General features: G+C 44.2%; 1 protein-coding gene and 1 non-coding gene across 9 annotated transcripts in view; one reads left to right on the top strand and one right to left on the bottom strand.

Annotated features, from left to right (window-relative positions):
* The window catches only part of LOC116954778 (CLIP-associating protein 1-like), a 77,723-nt gene extending 59,595 nt beyond the window's left edge, over positions 1-18,128 (bottom strand). For all 8 annotated transcript variants that reach the window (XM_076052511.1, XM_076052517.1, XM_076052512.1 and 5 more), the window contains exons 1-3: positions 17,775-18,128; positions 10,477-10,890; positions 327-405 (exon numbers count right to left, since the gene is read on the bottom strand). In XM_076052511.1, the coding sequence (XP_075908626.1) occupies positions 327-405; positions 10,477-10,662 (265 nt within the window). In that variant the 5' untranslated portion in view covers positions 10,663-10,890; positions 17,775-18,128. The remainder of the gene's footprint in view (positions 1-326; positions 406-10,476; positions 10,891-17,774) is intronic.
* On the top strand, positions 4,125-4,254 carry LOC116937818 (U4atac minor spliceosomal RNA). Its single transcript, XR_004402053.1, has one exon. It is a non-coding gene; the product is annotated as a U4atac minor spliceosomal RNA (small nuclear RNA).

Here is an 18,128-nt window from a genome sequence, read left to right as displayed (position 1 = left end):
TGTATGGGGTAAGGGTAAAAGGTAGGGCAAAGGTAGGCTCGTTGCTTTTAACCTTTTACCTTACCTGCTGAAGAGTAAAAGGTAGGGTAGAGTGATTGTATTGTGGTAAGGTAAAAGGTAGGGTAAAGGTAGGCTCGTTGTTTTTACCTTTTACCTTACCTTCCCGATGCCCAGCCCGCTCTCCGGCGGGCTGGGCAACATTTAGTCGCGCTACTCCAGAAGCTATGGTCACGTGGCTCACAAATTTAAACCTGGAATGTATAATTTTCACGCCGCGCGTACCACAGGCTACAAGACTAATGTGCACATGCTCCATAAAAACTCACTCGATTTGAGATGGTTTTTGAACTTCTCTTGTAAGCGCTCTGCCAACACAGCCAGGACGTCCATTCCCAGAAGACAAACCTGTCAAACAAAAGCAGTGAGGGTTGTGTTTTTTATTTTTTCTACACATACAACAAAACATAATGGGACAGAGAGAAAAAAATATATCTCTGCACCGCCAACTGGGACAAGCACACACAAAGCATCATTATCGCAGGATTCTCTCTCGGCCCATTAGCGCTAGCCGAAGCCTCCCGCCAAGGATCTGTCTGCACGAAGCACTGCCATCCACGTCAACACAAGAGGTTCATTACAGCGCCGATGAGGATGTAGGGTGGCGGGGTGGTGGCAGGGTGGCGACACCGGCGCATCAAGGCAAGACGTTCCCGGGTTCCATTTCCAACTCGGGCACCTTTCTGTGTGTAGTTTGTATATTGTCTACCCTTTCCGGCGTAGGTTCTCTCCGGGATTTTTGGTTACTTCCCACAGGCAGCAGATTAAAAAAAAGCCACACAATGTAACTGGTATGGGCCAAAACATCATCCCAACGCTGAAAACTCACCTAAAAAAATTACTCAATTTGGATTATATCCAGTAACATCACCCCCCTCTCCCGTGAATACTTGCTCAGGACTCCCTTGAAAAAAGTCTTCATAATCACAAAAAAAAAATCCTGAAAAATTCCCACACAGTGCTTTAAAGTTATTGAGTAGGTCGTGATTTACGTTGCTATGATGAAGGAGCCATTACCCAAAACGTTACTTTCTCATATATGGTCCCTTTTTCCCTTTTAAGGCCAAAGTATTATCGACGAATGTGTTCCGAGTTTGTTGCTGTCGTCGATTCTGGCAACAAAACAGCTGTGTTGTGAGATGTTAAAACACCAAACTGAAACCTTTTTACAAGAAATCAATGTCTGCATCAACCACAATACTTGTAGTCAAAATGCAAAGAAAAAAACACTCTGATAATATGATGCAATGCCTTTGAAACTGTTTGGTCCACACCAGAGAAAGCTGGTACTGGCAAAGGAGGTTCCATGATGATGACGCAGTGCCAAATAATTATATTACCTTGGTTCAGAATGCACAGGGGGGGAAGGGGAAGGGAGGAAGTTACACTTGCAACTGTATTTTTCCTCGACGGTCCAGGAAAGCCTTGCCGAGTCTCAGGCCTGTTGTTCAGAATGGGTCCTGCAATGCATAAGATGCTTGGGCCGACTAAGTCTACCACTTTTAAAAAGGTGTTCTGTGGGTTGCGAGGATTCTCGAGGACCCTATCATACATAGCCTTCTTCTTTCGTATGGCTGCTGATGATGATGATGCAGAGCAACAACTACAATTTCAAATTCACGTGGTCAAGCCCAGATAACCGCATCAGGGAAGTAGTGTATTATCATCACTGTGACGTCTCTTTCGTATTTGTGGATCGGGCATTGCGTCATTATATATTGCACGGGCTGTTCCGGATGACCACACTCGCGCACTGGAGAATGTTGAATGTTATAAGAATATATCATGCAGAGATTCACAGATATGGGTTCATGAACCACCTTCTGTACCATAATCTCACAGTCACCACCTGACAGCCAAGCTGGTTTTGTAGGAGTGTCTCAAATTCCTGTGCTTCACCACAACCCTTGACTCCTAAGCGTTGCATCATCGCTGCGCATAGCCACCACACCTAGGTCACCGGACCCTAAAGATGCCAATGTGTGTGTAAAAATTGTGGGTTCGAGTCCTAATCAAGGGTTGACTCAACCCTTCATTCCCCCAGGGTATTTTTGTGTTTAGTTTGTTGTCCTTCCCCACGGCTCCAATTAGCACGGTTGGCTAAGCACGGTGCAAAAGAAGTTCAACATTAATACGTACATAAGAAATACAATAAATTTTTATTTGAAGCTTTCGTGACTGCAGTAATTCATATTCTTGGCTCTTTCGGTAAAGTCACGTTGAAGGGAAACAATAAAATAATAAAATATATATAAAACAATAAAAATTCTCACGACGTTTCGACCATAACTCAAACGGTCATCACCGCCACTTCTTTCAAATGTTTCTTGCCGTTGGTTTTTCACACCTGATGATGACCGTATGCGTTATGGTCGAAACGTCGTGAGAATTTGTATTGTTTTATATATATTTTATTATTTTTATTGTTTTCCTTCAACGTAACTTTACTGATGGAGCAAGGCACTTAAAAAATCTCGATTGAAAACTCATTTCTTAGCCAGCAGACAACATCAAAGCACTCCACAATTTACAATTTGTTTGCTCCAACAAAACTAAAATATCCTTCGCAAACGAGACTTCATCGGGAATGTAGGCCAATCGGTTTCAAGGACAATGCATATATATTACCGAAGCATATTTGTGTGCATGTTTTACCACAAGTAAATTGATGCCTTGTCATTGTGTTTGAACATCTTAACACCTCCTGTATTATTGGCAGAAAGGCAAAAGCCGGTTTTTTTATCATCTTGATTCTGGCAAAAAAAGGTCCCATAAATATAACAATGAACTCAACATTTAAATTGGGATGAATCGATGAAGGTGGGCATGTAGTACCGCAGACTTCCAACAGAGGGAGGTCCGATCAATGAACGCACGCACAGTCTTGTACCGTATAGGGAGTTGGAGGCAGTCGCCCTCCAGCAACAACGGAGGGCAAGAGGAGCGACGCTCTCACAACAACGAACGGAGCGCCGGGCGGCTAAAACGCAGCAAGTTGGCACAGTACGGGACCCAGGTGCTGCATCGGCCGGTCATCTCAAATCAGTCGACCCATAACGCCTGGGTCCGTCCCGTGACCTGCCAGTTTCACGTGGCCTTAACGTGCACGTAGCCTGGCACAAAGCGCCGTGGTGACGTCACCGCTACTTAGTGGCGAATGGCGGACGCTGTATGCACGTTGAACTTCTTTCGCACAGTACGTAGCCAACCGTGCTAATCGTAGGTGCGGGGGAAGAACACATTCATCTTGACGGTATACATTGAACGATGCATATGTATGTACATTCATCTGTTAGTCTACTGCAATCAAATGCTTGCTTGCGAGTGGACTGTTAAAGATTGTTAACGATTTGTAAAAAAAATTCCGTCAGGCTCCCGGCCTGACAGCGGGAGGCAATAACGAGGCTACGCAAACAAAGCTAGAAACATATCGGGATTCCTTGCTTAAAACACAAATGCTGTTTGCTACGATGGAAAGTCGGTCGGTCGGTTGATGGGAGAGAACGCATTTGCTCGATAACAGATAAACTCAAGAACATTAACACATTTGGGAAAACAAAATGTATTTTTTCTTCTTTCAAAAATGAGGAAGAAAACCATTTTTGCTTTCAAGGCTGCATTAACGATTACCGAGAATTAAAAACAAAATACATAAAAACTACCATTTTATTATATTTGCGCACAACTGCCGACGCAGCATGCCCCAAAGAATAGGAGCGTTATATTTTATTCATAGGCGGAAAATAAGAATTGGCATTACGCTTATACAAAAGCCACAGCTTTCAAATCGCGTACGCCCAAGCAGCCTACCACGTGGGGCGCCCAACGCACCGCAACGCACCGCGGTGCATCACGGGTACAACTAAACTTAACACATTTACGCTGCAATACTTCACAAACGGCAAACACAACCGCCAAAAAAACGACGCCACTATTGTAATAATAACGTTGTACAATAACTCTGAATAAAAAAACTCAATTTTTTTTACCAATTAAATCCGAGTCCCCATAGCGTTCGTGTACAGCGTCGCCACATAAAGCGCCCGAGCCATCGCGGTTTGACTTCAACCGTCCTTGTCTTGGGGGGAGCCGCTGATCAAGGATCGTATAGTGAGATCAGCCGTGCTGACACCCGAAAACAACACTCATAGCACCGCCCGGCGATTTTGCTCGGTCAACGGTGCAATTTTTGGAACCAATGTTCCCCATTTCGCTTTTTTGTAAAATAAAAAAGCTTTGAAAGACAGAACCCTTCTCTCCCACCCAGTTGCTCGCTGGTGGTTAATTCCGTTGTTGTGCGAGTACACCAGCTGAGTCAATCGGTCGGTTGCGTTATCGTCGGGTAACGTGTGGGCACTTCCCAGGCGTCTGGCCAGCCCCCGATAGATGGGGCCCACAAACAGGTCCCTGCAGTGTGGGCTGGTAGGAACATTGGAATTTTTCACTTCGTTAAAGTATTGAAAGGCGACGGCCGGACACATTAATCTATTGCAGGCTGGTACACTCAGTTTACAACTTCGTTCCTACCAGTATAAATCCCCCTACAGAGGTGGCTTTTGGCCCTCTGTCGGGGGCTATATTGTGCTTTATCACTCATAGAGGCCTCTCTCTCCACGAGCAGTGTCTTTGGGCAACTATCATCATCAGCCATGATCGCTCCACTGCTGAATGAAAGCTTCTGCCTTCTGTGACGGTATTTTGGTGTAATAATCCACTTACCGCGTGTACACGCAAGCTAATGTTCGACGCTCGTGCCAATAGTTACCGAGTGCCATCCTCGGCTGTGGCTGACACTAACCAGTGGCGAGTGATGCACAGGATCGTCCAAGTGTGCCGAAGTAGCAACCGACAATGCGTGGAGACGGCGTCATCCAGCTGTGGATTTACGAAGGGCTCCAATTTCTTTACACGTCATGAACAAGGGCGTGAGTCGTGTCATCTGACTCCGGAGGGAATGGAGGAATGGATGAATTGCCACGTCTCATGGCCGAAATTCGATTCAACACTTAATTGAGAATCATATCATCAGAATCTTTTATTTATACTGCGGGAGGAATCCGATGAGCTATGAAGCTCTTTTTCACAGATGTCCAGTAGCGGCAGCTAAAGAAAAAAAAATCCTCCTACATTTGTGTTCGCCATCTAATTTGTATCCATAATCACTCCCTGCCCTTACATTTTGCACGAGCATATATCATCCGTGCATAATTTTCACATGCACTTAAAAACAAATAATAATGTGTGATTTGTGAACAGTCACATGCCTAGTGTTTGGAAGGCATCACTCGCGCTCGGAGAGTTTTGAGTCCAAACTCACGGGTTGACGGACAGCCCCACACAAGCTCCTCAATTTCTCGCTCGGTCCACAAAATGACTACCACTGCTGTATTTTGGAAGCAAACAGGCGGTGGTTACAAGACCAGACCTGTTCCTGGCCACCACTGGCGTAGAGATGAATACAGCAGTGGCTGTCCCGAGCGATAAACCCACCCCTTGCCGGAGGGTCCTGTCTATTACTCAATAGCGACTATGAGTGGGAACTATTCATATGCCCATTTAAAATTGGTTACGAGAAATGCTTTTTATTGTATTCTTATCAGGCCCCAATTGGTGTTAAGTGCAGTCTCCAAATCCTCCGCCATGATATCTCTGTCCTCTCGTGTGCTATGAAGGGCCATGACCTGAAACGTCACCTTTTACAGTACTAGATCTACAGCCAGTGTTACATTGATGAATGTGTTGAGTTCTGAGTCATGGTACTTGTGCGCCATTGCCAATGCAGCATTACAAACTAATACCAGAGCATGTTTTTTTTGTTTGCATGTTCACCACAAGTATATGTGGTTAATGCAGACATGATTCCTTGCAAAAGGTTTCAGTTTGGTGTTATAAGATATTAACACAACTGTTTTATTATGGCCAGAAAGGGTAAAAACCTATTCTTATATTTGGATAGTGGCAAGGGAGGTCCCATGCTGTAGCTGCTCACTCCGAGCTCTCAATGCCCTGATAGTGGCGTTGTCTTTGTGCTGTTCGCCTTTTGGCGTTGTTCTGTTTTAACACTAAAAAAATCTGTCTCTGGTGTGGAGCAATCAGTTTCAAAGACAATGCATCATCATATACTACCAGAGCATGTTTATCTTTATTGCATGTTCACCACAAGTATATGCGGTTAATGCTGACAGGATTCCTTGCAAAATGTTTCTCTTTGGTGTTTTAACATCTTAACACCTCCTGTTTTATTGCCAGAAAGGGTAAAACCTATTCTTATATTACCAACTAGCTTGTTTGACCCTGCCATAGGAATGAGGAACTTCGAACCACCCACTGGCTTCACAGCTGTACATAGGTGCGTATTCATTCCCATGTTAGTGTGGGAAACCACGTTTCTATATGGTACAGTACCACCTATGGTTACTTTACCAGGGCGAATATCTGATTCCCACTACGTGTTAATGCACTGAATGCTACTCAAGGCATTTTTTCCCCATTCAAAGCCGTTTAGTTATGGATTTCCTTGAAGCGGACACGTCTAAATCACGTGCAAAGATGGCACGGAGAGCACCGAATTGTTTTAGTTTTCACGAGGCCACATGCCGTTGCTGGCCCTTGACGTTAAGGGCGCCGTGGTGGCGAGATGTTAACTTCCTCGCCTGGTATACATGAGGTCGTGGGTTCGATCCCGACCCTGATGCCTACTATATACTTGGAGTTGCGTGTTCTCCCCGTGGTCGCGTGGATTTTTCTCCCGAGTCCTCCGGTTTTTCCCTCCACATTTCAAAACATGCATATAGAGTATAGGGCTGCTGTAAATTTCCACACGCTGATGGGCCACTTCGTTGAACTATCATTTGTGATAGCCAGGTCGCTTCTCCAAAAAAAAACCACATAACTCAGTGGGCCTTACCAGGTAACAAAGTTTAGTTTTAATTTTACAATGGCATATGTGTAACTAAATCTCAGTGATGAAGTTGGTGATGCTGCTGATGGTGATGATGATGCCGATGCTGCTGATGATGCTGGTGATGTTGCTGATGATGTTGCTGATGATGCTGATCGCACAACAGCAACCCGCCCCCCTACCCCCCCAAGTCTGATGCAACGCACAACTTCCAGTAGAAAATAAACGGACTCTGAACGCTCGTCAGAAAGAAGGGCTCACTGTCTGGAAAATCCACTCAGGCATTCATGCATTTATAAAATACTCGCACCGTATTCTTCAGATTATAACAAGTTTTTTTTTCTCTCCCTGTATTTTAAAATAAACGTTGGAAGTGCGTTTTATAAGCCGGTAACTGTGCGTGCGATGAGATTTGAGACCAGATACACGTTTGGGGGTTTCGTCTTACTTTCCGTAGCATCATGATAATACGGTACTACGCTCACCACATTTCAGAAACACAATCTATGTTTAGACTGGAGGAATCCGATGAGCCATGAAGCTCTTATTTTCACAGATGGCCACTATGGGCGGGTCATAACGGTGAGGCGAGGGAAAAGGCAAAGCAGCAGTATCACTCAAATAATTTATTCTAAAACGTCTGAACAGCGTGGAAGAGCAGGTGAAACTAAATACCCTCTCCAGAGGGGCGATCTCAAACGGAGGCTCTCCAGCCAGCAGTGGCATCAGCAAGTGAGATCAATTAACATCTTGTTTCTAACATCCGATCTTCGATCTTTGGCGAATTCCACAAATGCTTGAGCTGTGTTGCCACACGAGGCCCGCGGGACTTATCTGAAGATATGCGAGGCAAGCAACTGCCAATAACGCTCGGTGGCACATGAACATCGGACGTTATTTAAGGGCGCCACAGTGACGAGATATTAACTACCTCGCCTGGTATACAGGAGGTCATGGGTTCGATCCTGTCTCTCTCTATCTCTCCATGGCCGCGTGGGTTTTTCTCCACGTTCTCCGGTTTTTCACACGTTTAGAGTTTTTGGCTGCTATACATTTCCACGTGGTGATGACGATAAGCCACTTCGTTGAGCTATCATTTGTGACAGCCAGGTCGCTTCTGAAAAATAGCTATATAGCAGCTCAGTGAGGCCTTCCTTACCTGGTAAAATTAAAAAAAATAGTTTCGTTTTAGAGTTTTAATATCGGACCTGCTAGAGAACCACCGGTTATTCACAAGAGAGGACTATCGGGGTGCTCTGGCACGAGAGCTCAAATCCAATCCTCTAATGACCCCGCAATCCACGAGGTATAAATGTGTTTTTGTGTAACCGCCGCTCAGCAAGGAGAGAACACAACAGGCTTTCATATTTCATCTTTCCTTACGCAACTTAGGAACGTAATCGTGAAGAAATGGCATTCCAATGGGAACAAAAAAGGTTCAAACACTAAGTGTACGTAAGCCCACCTCTTCCAACACGTCTGATCACCGTGGAAGAGAAGACCAAATACCCCTTTGGAGTTCACTCTCGAGGAGACCCTTCCGCCAGCCGTGGCGTCAGCGAGCAATTGACAGGACTGCGCCTTGGCCTTTTATTTAGGTTTCCTCCAACAAGAAAAAACATTAAATTGGCAAAACATTCCAATTACTGGAGCCTTCCAAAACAACTCCTGTGAGGCTTTTAAATTACCTAATTATTATGATAGAGAACTTTGAGATGCGTTTGATGCTTTGCAAATCAAACCAGTAGTTTTAAATGGTATTACTTTCCACCTTGTGATACAAATGCCCATTTCCTACCAGACCAAAAAACACTCCCAGAGGAAAGCCATTACTTAAGTTCTTTTTAAAGCTTTACAATGCCCCATAAACCTCATTGTTTAATGGAATGTATAAGCAAAGCTTTGTTTTGCTTTGGCATGAAACATTTTATTGTGTTTTTTACTCTATGCGCAATTTCATTTACCTGCGTACTTAAATAGTTCAGAAAACAGTAATTTACAAGAACAAAAAAACTTTACAATAAAATGTATACATCGTGCTTGAAATATTAATAAGCCACTGGAGCTATTCACTTTTAAATCTAGATTGAAAACTAATTTCTTTAGAAGTGCTTTTTGTGTTTAATCTGTTGTCCCCCCCCCGTACCTCTGATTAGCACGGTTGGCTATGTATGGTGCGAAATAAGTTAAATACGCACTTACACTTTTAAATCTAGATTGAACGCTAATTTCTTTATAACTGCTTTTTGTGTTTAGTTTAATTGTCCTTCCGCCCGCACCTCTGATAAGCACAGTTGGCTACGTACTGTGCGAAAGAAGTTCAACACACATACTTGCATACAATCACGCCGAGAGACAGGAAGAGAGTCACAGGGATTAGAGAAAATATTGACAGGTTATGACATCATTTACACCGCTAACAAAAAAGGGGCTTGGCCAGGACACGTACGTCGTCGCTACGAAGGAGAGTCAAGAATTTCTATGGGAGTGGCAGCCAAGGAATGCACCTCGGTCCGACAGTGCTGCACATCCACCAAGGAGACGGAGCGATGAAATTGGCTCGTGTGCAGCTGCTGGGTGGATTATTCAGAGGGTGGATCGTGAGAAATGGCGACACCTTCGGGAGGGCGTCATCCAGCAGTGGACTGACCATGGCTGGTGATGACGAGGAAAGTAACATTTGCTTAGTCTCACGAGTAGATTGCTGTTGTTAGTTACCGCTTAATTCCAAGTAATTTACTTCCACTTAATTTGTTTTTGTATTCATTTATTTTTCTATTTGACCAAGGTCTAGAGGCTGTTCATGTGAATGAACTCTCATTTGGTTATACAGTTGATCATCGATTATCCGCCAGCTTAGGGGGGGGGGGGGGTGGGGAGGGGGTTTTGCCAGGTTTTTAGAAACACCGGATAATCACTGCATAATTTAAAATAGCTTATTTTTGCACATTCTTCGTGGAAGATAAGTGGCTTGTGTTGTTGCTCTGGAAACCGGGAGATCGATAATGGATGTTCGGTCACCGCGTTGATGGCATTCGTCGCGATTTCTCACTTAACAGAGTGGGCCGCGCGAAGGCTGCCACCTTCCACTGCTGAATGGAGTTCAAAATAACTCTCAAACACCTTGTAAAAGACCCAACGCAGAAGATCCCTGGGTTTGATCTTCCACGAAGCTCATGGTCCCACCCTAAATCGCATCCACTACGCAAACCATGGTGGTAGATGCGGACAACCAGATGCACAAAATGGAATATTAAAAACTCTCCAGTAGCAATGTGCAACTGTGGTCATCCAGAACAGACCGTTAACAACGTATGACGATGCAACGACCCGAGATCCCCAAACACGAAGATGGAGACATCACGACGGTACACTGCTTCCGCTGCTCCCGACGCGGCTTTCCGGCTTCACCACCACCACCACGATGTGAAATCGCAGTTGTTGCTCTGCGTCTACGTCAGCCGTACGACACGGCGCCAGCCCTCGCTCAGCGAACGCCGCCGCCGCCGAGTGCTCACCTTGTAGTGGCTGGTGGAGACCCACGCCAGCAGGCCGTCGACGATCTTGTCCAGCGTGCCGGGGTCAGCCTCCAGGTCGGAAGAGCGCTCCGAGTCGCCGAAGTAATCCACGAGATCGGGCCCAAACTGCAGGCGCTTGCTCATGTCCTTTTGGAGGACGCGCTCCAAAGCTTGTTCCAGATCCATCGTTGTATCGTTTTTGAAGGCCGCTCCCCGCGCGCTCCCCCCGCCCCACCCCCCCCCCCCCCGAAAACAGAATCCGCGGAAAGGGAGACGGCTACTCTTTAATTAGTTACAACGTTTTGATGACAGGCCGTGGGTTAAATTCTGTTGGGGCACGCAAGGTACTACACCGATATGTCCTTTGGTCAGATTTCAATTTGGTCTTCGTTGGCAATCCAGGCTTCGATCCATCTGCAAGAGCATACAAGAAAGATTAAACAATGCGCTCTAAAGGTATACAACAACATTCCTGTCAACCCTTTATCAGTGTCGACCTCATTACGGACCAAATCAGAGCTTATTGGTCACCCCGTGCGCTTATAAAATCTCAACATTCATTCTACGAAGTCGCATCACATGGGAGAAACACAAACAAATCGACAAAAATTATAATTTTTTACCTGTATTGAAACGGCTGTAAGCCGTATAGACCTGAAAACTCTATTTCCCTGTACAAGAATACGAGTAAACCGTATGGATTTACAGATGTGATACAAACAAGGTAAAAGATATGCCTTGCAAATAACCATCCACTGGGGTTATAATCCAACGCTGTAAACTAATTTTGCTTTCATTAAAACTTCCCTTATAATTACCAACAGAAACTTCAACGCACAAACACTGCTTCTTCAGGATGAAAATATATAAAGATGGTGCCAGTGTATACGGTGCACAAAAACATTACGAAGTATTCTACAACTGCGGCAGTAACACTGAACAGGGGTAGAGTAGCAGGATGAAGAACAGCAGTTTCAATTCATGGCTTGTAATAAGGAACACAACGAGCTATTAAGACTGGGGTTTGAACACTAAGCTACGACATTATTATATAACCCACAGGCTCTTAGCGAGCATCATTAACTATACCAGAGTGTGAGGGAATGTAAAAAGAGTGCTGTTTCTCTCCACATCGTTTTTGAATTGATGTGCAGAAAACCATGCGTGAAAACGACTGTGGACACCTGCGGAAAAAGGAGCTTTAAAGCTCATCTGATTCCTCCGGTATAAATATTCTCGTGCGGTGTGGTGTACCTCCTGGCCCCGCGTTAACACCCCCTTCTTGCAACTTACAAATCGCTTCCACGTGACTGAATTATGGTCGTTAGGATTAAGGGTATGGGTTTGGCGAATGTGAGGACTGATGCTAAAAATGAAGCGTTGGCGTCATTCGGGTTGGCCCACATGTATAAGCGTGTGCATACAGTCGATAATCGATTATCCGGCTGCTTCCAACTTTATCCGGCAATCCCAGGCTGATCCGGCGATCCCGGACCGATCTGGCGAAACCGGCAAAGCCGCTCCAAAAATGCTGTAACCAGTCCCGGCTATTGGCACTGTGTGCGTGACAAAAAAAAGTAGCTATGCTTGATTTCAGTGTTTAATATTATAAACAACCTTAAACAATGAAAATACTGCAAGTGTATATACATCACACCATGATGCAGTCTTTCGAGATTGGAGTGGAAAGTACGGTACAGGAAATTCGGTAACTTTTCAGAGCAGGATATTTATTTTCGCCTATTTGTATGTTCATTCTTGTCAATTTCACACAGTACACAGATTTGAAACACTACAAAAAACGTACAACACCTAAAAAACGTAACGTCATGCAATAATGTGCATGACGATCTCCTGTAGTCAAGGTCATAGTGAAATTATTATGGTAAAGTTAGAGACGTTAGGGTTGTTTGGCTTAAGTAGAACATTGGGTTGTCACGGTTGAGTTGAGATAGGGTTTGCAGGGATGGGGTTCGGTAATGAGGTCGTATGTGTGGTTTGCGTTAGGGTTTGTGAAGTGTTATTTTATAGGCAGTGCTGTTCTGGAGGGCGTTAAGTTAGGAGGCAAAGATTGTACGGTTAATTGTGAACTAGGCATGAAGACAGCCTTGTTAATGAATGTTATAGGTCGTGTGTTGTGTTAGGGTTACAGGTACTGTATCGTTGTATTAGGATTACATATATATGTTAGTGTTACAGTCTGGGAGTGCTGTCAATGTTAGAGGCTTTGTGTTAATGGTACAGTATATTCTTACCAAGGAGACTACCGTCAGACCATGGAGTATGACGACTATCCCCTACCCCCCCCCGTACTTGAACACACTGCTCGGTCATTCGCAGTGATGATATAGGCAGCTGTGTTGGCGTTACATCAGTAGCATAGGTATTCCGGCAGTGTAATATACATGTACTGTTGTTCGTGAACTGTATTAGTAACACAGTAATTGTGTAACTGTGTAGGCAGTGTGTTATTGCGAGCCATGTTACAAGCATTGCCGTGTTAGTATAACAGAAGGTTTGTCGCTAACACAGGTAGTCACAAGCATTGCTGTGTTAGTGTTACAGGGCAGTGCTGTGTTAGTATTACAGGTTAGTGCTGTGTTAGTATAACAGAAGGTTTGTCACTAACACAGGTAGTCACAAACATTGCTGTGTTAGTGTTACAGGGCATTGCTGTGTTAGTATTACAGAAGGTTTGTCGATAACACAGGTAGTCACAAACATTGCTGTGTTAGTGTTACAGGGTAGTGCTGTGTTAGTATTACAGAAGGTAATGTCGCTAACACAGGTAGTCACAAGTATTGCTGTGTTAGTGTTACAGGGCAGTGCTGTGTTAGTATTACAGAAGGTAATGTCGCTAACACAGGTAGTCACAAACATTGCTGTGTTAGTGTTACAGGGCAGTGCTGTGTTAGTATTACAGGTTAGTGCTGTTAGTATAACAGAAGGTTTGTCGCTAACACAGGTAGTCACAAGCATTGCTGTGTTAGTGTTACAGGGTAGTGCTGTGTTAGTATTACAGGTTAGTGCTGTGTTAGTATAACAGAAGGTTTGTCGCTAACACAGGTAGTCACAAACATTGCTGTGTTAATGTTACAGGGCAGTGCTGTGTTAGTATTACAGGTTAGTGCTGTGTTAGTATAACAGAAGGTAATGTCGCTAACACAGGTAGTCACAAGCATTGCTGTGTTAGTGTTACAGGGCAGTGCTGTGTTAGTATTACAGGTTAGTGCTGTGTTAGTATAACAGAAGGTTTGTCGCTAACACAGGTAGTCACAAACATTGCTGTGTTAATGTTACAGGGCAGTGCTGTGTTAGTATTACAGAAGGTAATGTCGCTAACACAGGTAGTCACAAGCATTGCTGTGTTAGTGTTACAGGGCAGTGCTGTGTTAGTATTACAAAAGGTAATGTCGCTAACACAGGTAGTCACAAACATTGCTGTGTTAGTGTTACAGGGTAGTGCTGTGTTAGTATTACAGAAGATAATGTCGCTAACACAGGTAGTCACAAACATTGCTGTGTTAGTGTTATAGGGCAGTGTTGTGTTAGTATTACAGAAGGCAATGTCGCTAACACAGGTAGTCACAAACATTGCTGTGTTAGTGTTACAGGGTAGTGCTGTGTTAGTATGACAGAAGGTTTGTCGCTAACACAGGTAGTCACAAGCATTGCTGTGTTAGTGTTACAGGGCAGTGCTGTGTTAGTATTACAGAAGGTAATGTCACTAACACAGGTAGTCACAAGCACTGCTGTGTTAGTGTTACAGGGCAGTGCTGTGTTAGTATTACAGAAGGTAATGTCGCTAACACAGGTAGTCACAAGCATTGCTGTGTTAGTGTTACAGGGCAGTGCTGTGTTAGTATTACAGAAGGTTTGTCGCTAACACAGGTAGTCACAAGCATTGCTGTGTTAGTGTTACAGGGCAGTGCTGTGTTAGTATTACAGGTTAGTGCTGTGTTAGTATAACAGAAGGTTTGTCGCTAACACAGGTAGTCACAAACATTGCTGTGTTAATGTTACAGGGCAGTGCTGTGTTAGTATTACAGAAGGTAATGTCGCTAACACAGGTAGTCACAAGCATTGCTGTGTTAGTGTTACAGGGCAGTGCTGTGTTAGTATTACAAAAGGTAATGTCGCTAACACAGGTAGTCACAAACATTGCTGTGTTAGTGTTACAGGGTAGTGCTGTGTTAGTATTACAGAAGATAATGTCGCTAACACAGGTAGTCACAAACATTGCTGTGTTAGTGTTATAGGGCAGTGTTGTGTTAGTATTACAGAAGGCAATGTCGCTAACACAGGTAGTCACAAACATTGCTGTGTTAGTGTTACAGGGTAGTGCTGTGTTAGTATGACAGAAGGTTTGTCGCTAACACAGGTAGTCACAAGCATTGCTGTGTTAGTGTTACAGGGCAGTGCTGTGTTAGTATTACAGAAGGTAATGTCACTAACACAGGTAGTCACAAGCACTGCTGTGTTAGTGTTACAGGGCAGTGCTGTGTTAGTATTACAGAAGGTAATGTCGCTAACACAGGTAGTCACAAGCATTGCTGTGTTAGTGTTACAGGGCAGTGCTGTGTTAGTATTACAGAAGGTTTGTCGCTAACACAGGTAGTCACAAACATTGCTGTGTTAGTGTTACAGGGCAGTGCTGTGTTAGTATTACAGAAGGTAATGTCGCTAACACAGGTAGTCACAAACATTGCTGTGTTAGTGTTACAGGGCAGTGCTGCGTTAGTATTACAAAAGGTTTGTCGCTAACACAGGTAGTCACAAACATTGCTGTGTTAGTGTTACAGGGCAGTGCTGTGTTAGTATAACAGAAGGTAATGTCGCTAACACAGGTAGTCACAAGCATTGCTGTGTTAATGTTACAAGGCAGTGCTGTGTTAGTATTACAGAAGGTAATGTCGCTAACACAGGTAGTCACAAGCACTGCTATGTTAATGTTACAGGGCAGTGCTGTGTTAGCATTACAGAAGGTAATGTCGCTAACACAGGTAGTCACAAACATTGCTGTGTTAATGTTACAGGGCAGTGCTGTGTTAGTATTACAGAAGGTAATGTCGCTAACACAGGTAGTCACAAACATTGCTGTGTTAGTGTTACAGGGTAATGCTGTGTTAAGTGTTACAGGGTAGTGCTGTGTTAGTATTACAGGTTAAGTCGCTAACAAACGGTATAGTAGTGACAAGCATTGCTGTGTTAGTGTTACGAACAGTCTTGTGTATCACAGAAGGTGCTAGTATTATGTAAGTAACAGGTATTCTATTACAGAGATGTTTACCACATGCATTGTATCACAATGTAGGTAGTTGATGAGTCTGTGAGCCTTGCTGTGGACAGTGTTGTGACTGTGTTTGAACGTCAGTAACACGGGTATTGTGAGCGTAAACCATGCATTGTTTTATATCATGATGACTAATATATTTTATGGTAGTAGAGGTTGTGTAATGAGTATGTGTGAGCACTTGTAAGCAATGTAAAAAGCAGTGCTGTGTTCGTGCTATGAATAGTGTAGTTAAGTGTTATGTTGGAATAATACTTCATATACATTCTGTAAAGATTACAATTGACACAGGAATCGTAAAAAAGTGAAGGCATTTTCTGTGACAGCCCTGTTACATACGATCAGTATAAAGGTTAGGATTAAACATAATGTCGAGTTAGTGTTATAGCCATTGTTGTGTTAGTGATGATACTGGGCCAGTGTAAAACATGCATTGTGTTTGTATATCATGACCAATGTTGTTATTGTAATATAGTAGTAGAGGCTGTGCAATTAGTATTTGTGAGGCCTCTTAACGGGCAGTGTGCTTGTGCTCGTGTTATGAACAGTGCAGTTAAGTGTTATGTTGGAATAATACTTCATATACATTCTGTGAAGATTACAATTGACACAGGAATCGTAAAATAGTGAAGGCATTTTCTGTGACAGCCCTGTTACATACGAGCAGTAGTATGCAGGTTAGGATTAAACACAATGTCGAGTGAGTGTTATAACCATTGTTGTGTTAGTGATGGTAACCGTGTTAGTAACAGGCATGGTTGTCGGTGTTATTCATTAATTTTGTTAAGCGTGTCATTAGTAGTTTATACGTGGAATATAATCGCATAGGCAGTGTGATGACAGTGTTGTGACGATACAATAGTATCGTCACACGCGGTGTTGCTATTGTGTGGTGATGTTCTGGGTTACAGTACACGTATTGTTTTATTGCATTACTAATGTATCGTGCAAAGAGTATCTCTGTAACAATAACAGCAACGACAGGGCCATTTAATTAGCAGTGCTGCATTAGTGTAACGTTAGTAACACGGGTATTGTTACTAACGCTACACTAATATCTCTCTTAACAGAATATATGAGTTATTATAACTAATATATAGTATAGTATTCAAACAGATGTTGGGAGAAAGTGTGGTAGGAGCCCGTTACAGTACTGTGTTCGTGTTACAAGAAATTGTTATGCTAGTATTATTCATAACAGATATCGCAGTTCGTAGCATAGTATAATTACTACTGTATATTATGTAATATATTCATGTTATAGGTATGATGAATATATCTGATCCCTGTTGGAAGCCATGTAATGTTACAGGCAGTATTGTGTTAGTAACAGTTATTGTGTTAGTAACACACTGTGTCATCGTGAATGATAGTGTCAAGAGCCATATAATACAGTGTATCGTGTAGTATAATGATCGAGGCAGTAGTGTGTGTTGTATCTATATGCCACGTTACAAACGTTGCTGTATTCGGGTTACTTTGCAGTGTCGTGCTAATGCAAGTATTATATATTATTATAAGCACTGATACACTGGATAGGCAAACACAACAGCACTTCGAAGGCCGGCACGGCACACGAAGCGGTGGGTGCCCATCACCACGCCCGACCGCCTTTGTCTTCTCAAGTGGCGATGCTTACACATCACAACAATTACTCATTTGAGGCCGAGTCGACCAAGGGGAGGGGGGGCCCCGGGGAGGGGGGGGGCCCCGGGGAGGGGGGGGCCCCGGGGAGGGGGGGCCCCGGGGAGGGGGGGCCCCGGGGAGGGGGGGCCCCGGGGAGGGGGGGCCCCGGGACCGGGTTCAGAAAATCGTCACCCGGGTTGTTGGTCGCGAGGTGGAAATGGAACTCGGGTGGCCGGGCATCGCATCGCAGCGCGCTAACCGCTGCACCACCCCCCACCCCCCCTCACACACACACATATAATAATACACCGTGTAATTGTAATATACGATTAGCGTGGAAGGCAAGGAGGGAGGTGGGGTAAAGAGGGGGGTCTTGTACCTGGTTCTGGGAACGGCTGAGGGGCCCTCACCCGGCCGACGATTCAGAGGCCGCTGTTCGGACCCTCTCAAGAAGCCGCGCTTAGCAACGCCAGCGCCAGCGCGCGCGCGCGCGCGCGAGCCCGTACAAAATTATAATTTTGAAACAAACAAAAAAACACGCCGCCGTTTTGGCACGATGTTGTTTTTTTTTTAAATAAATGTGTTGTATGTGGAAATATCTCCCGAGCCGATTTACAAACGCGCGAAAGCAAAAAAAAAATTGCAGGGAGGGGAGGGGATTTGTTATAAAAAAAAATAACGTGCAGAGCTCCACTGCGCTTCCGGCCAAGAGCCCGCGCGCTGAATTACGTCA

The sequence above is a fragment of the Petromyzon marinus genome, chromosome 56 (assembly GCF_048934315.1).
Source record: "Petromyzon marinus isolate PM22_M1 ecotype Great Lakes invasive population chromosome 56, UKy_Petmar_22M1.pri1.0, whole genome shotgun sequence".
NCBI lineage: Eukaryota > Metazoa > Chordata > Hyperoartia > Petromyzontiformes > Petromyzontidae > Petromyzon > Petromyzon marinus.
Note: the sequence above shows the minus strand (reverse complement) of the source record. Positions and strands in the feature narration are given on the sequence as shown.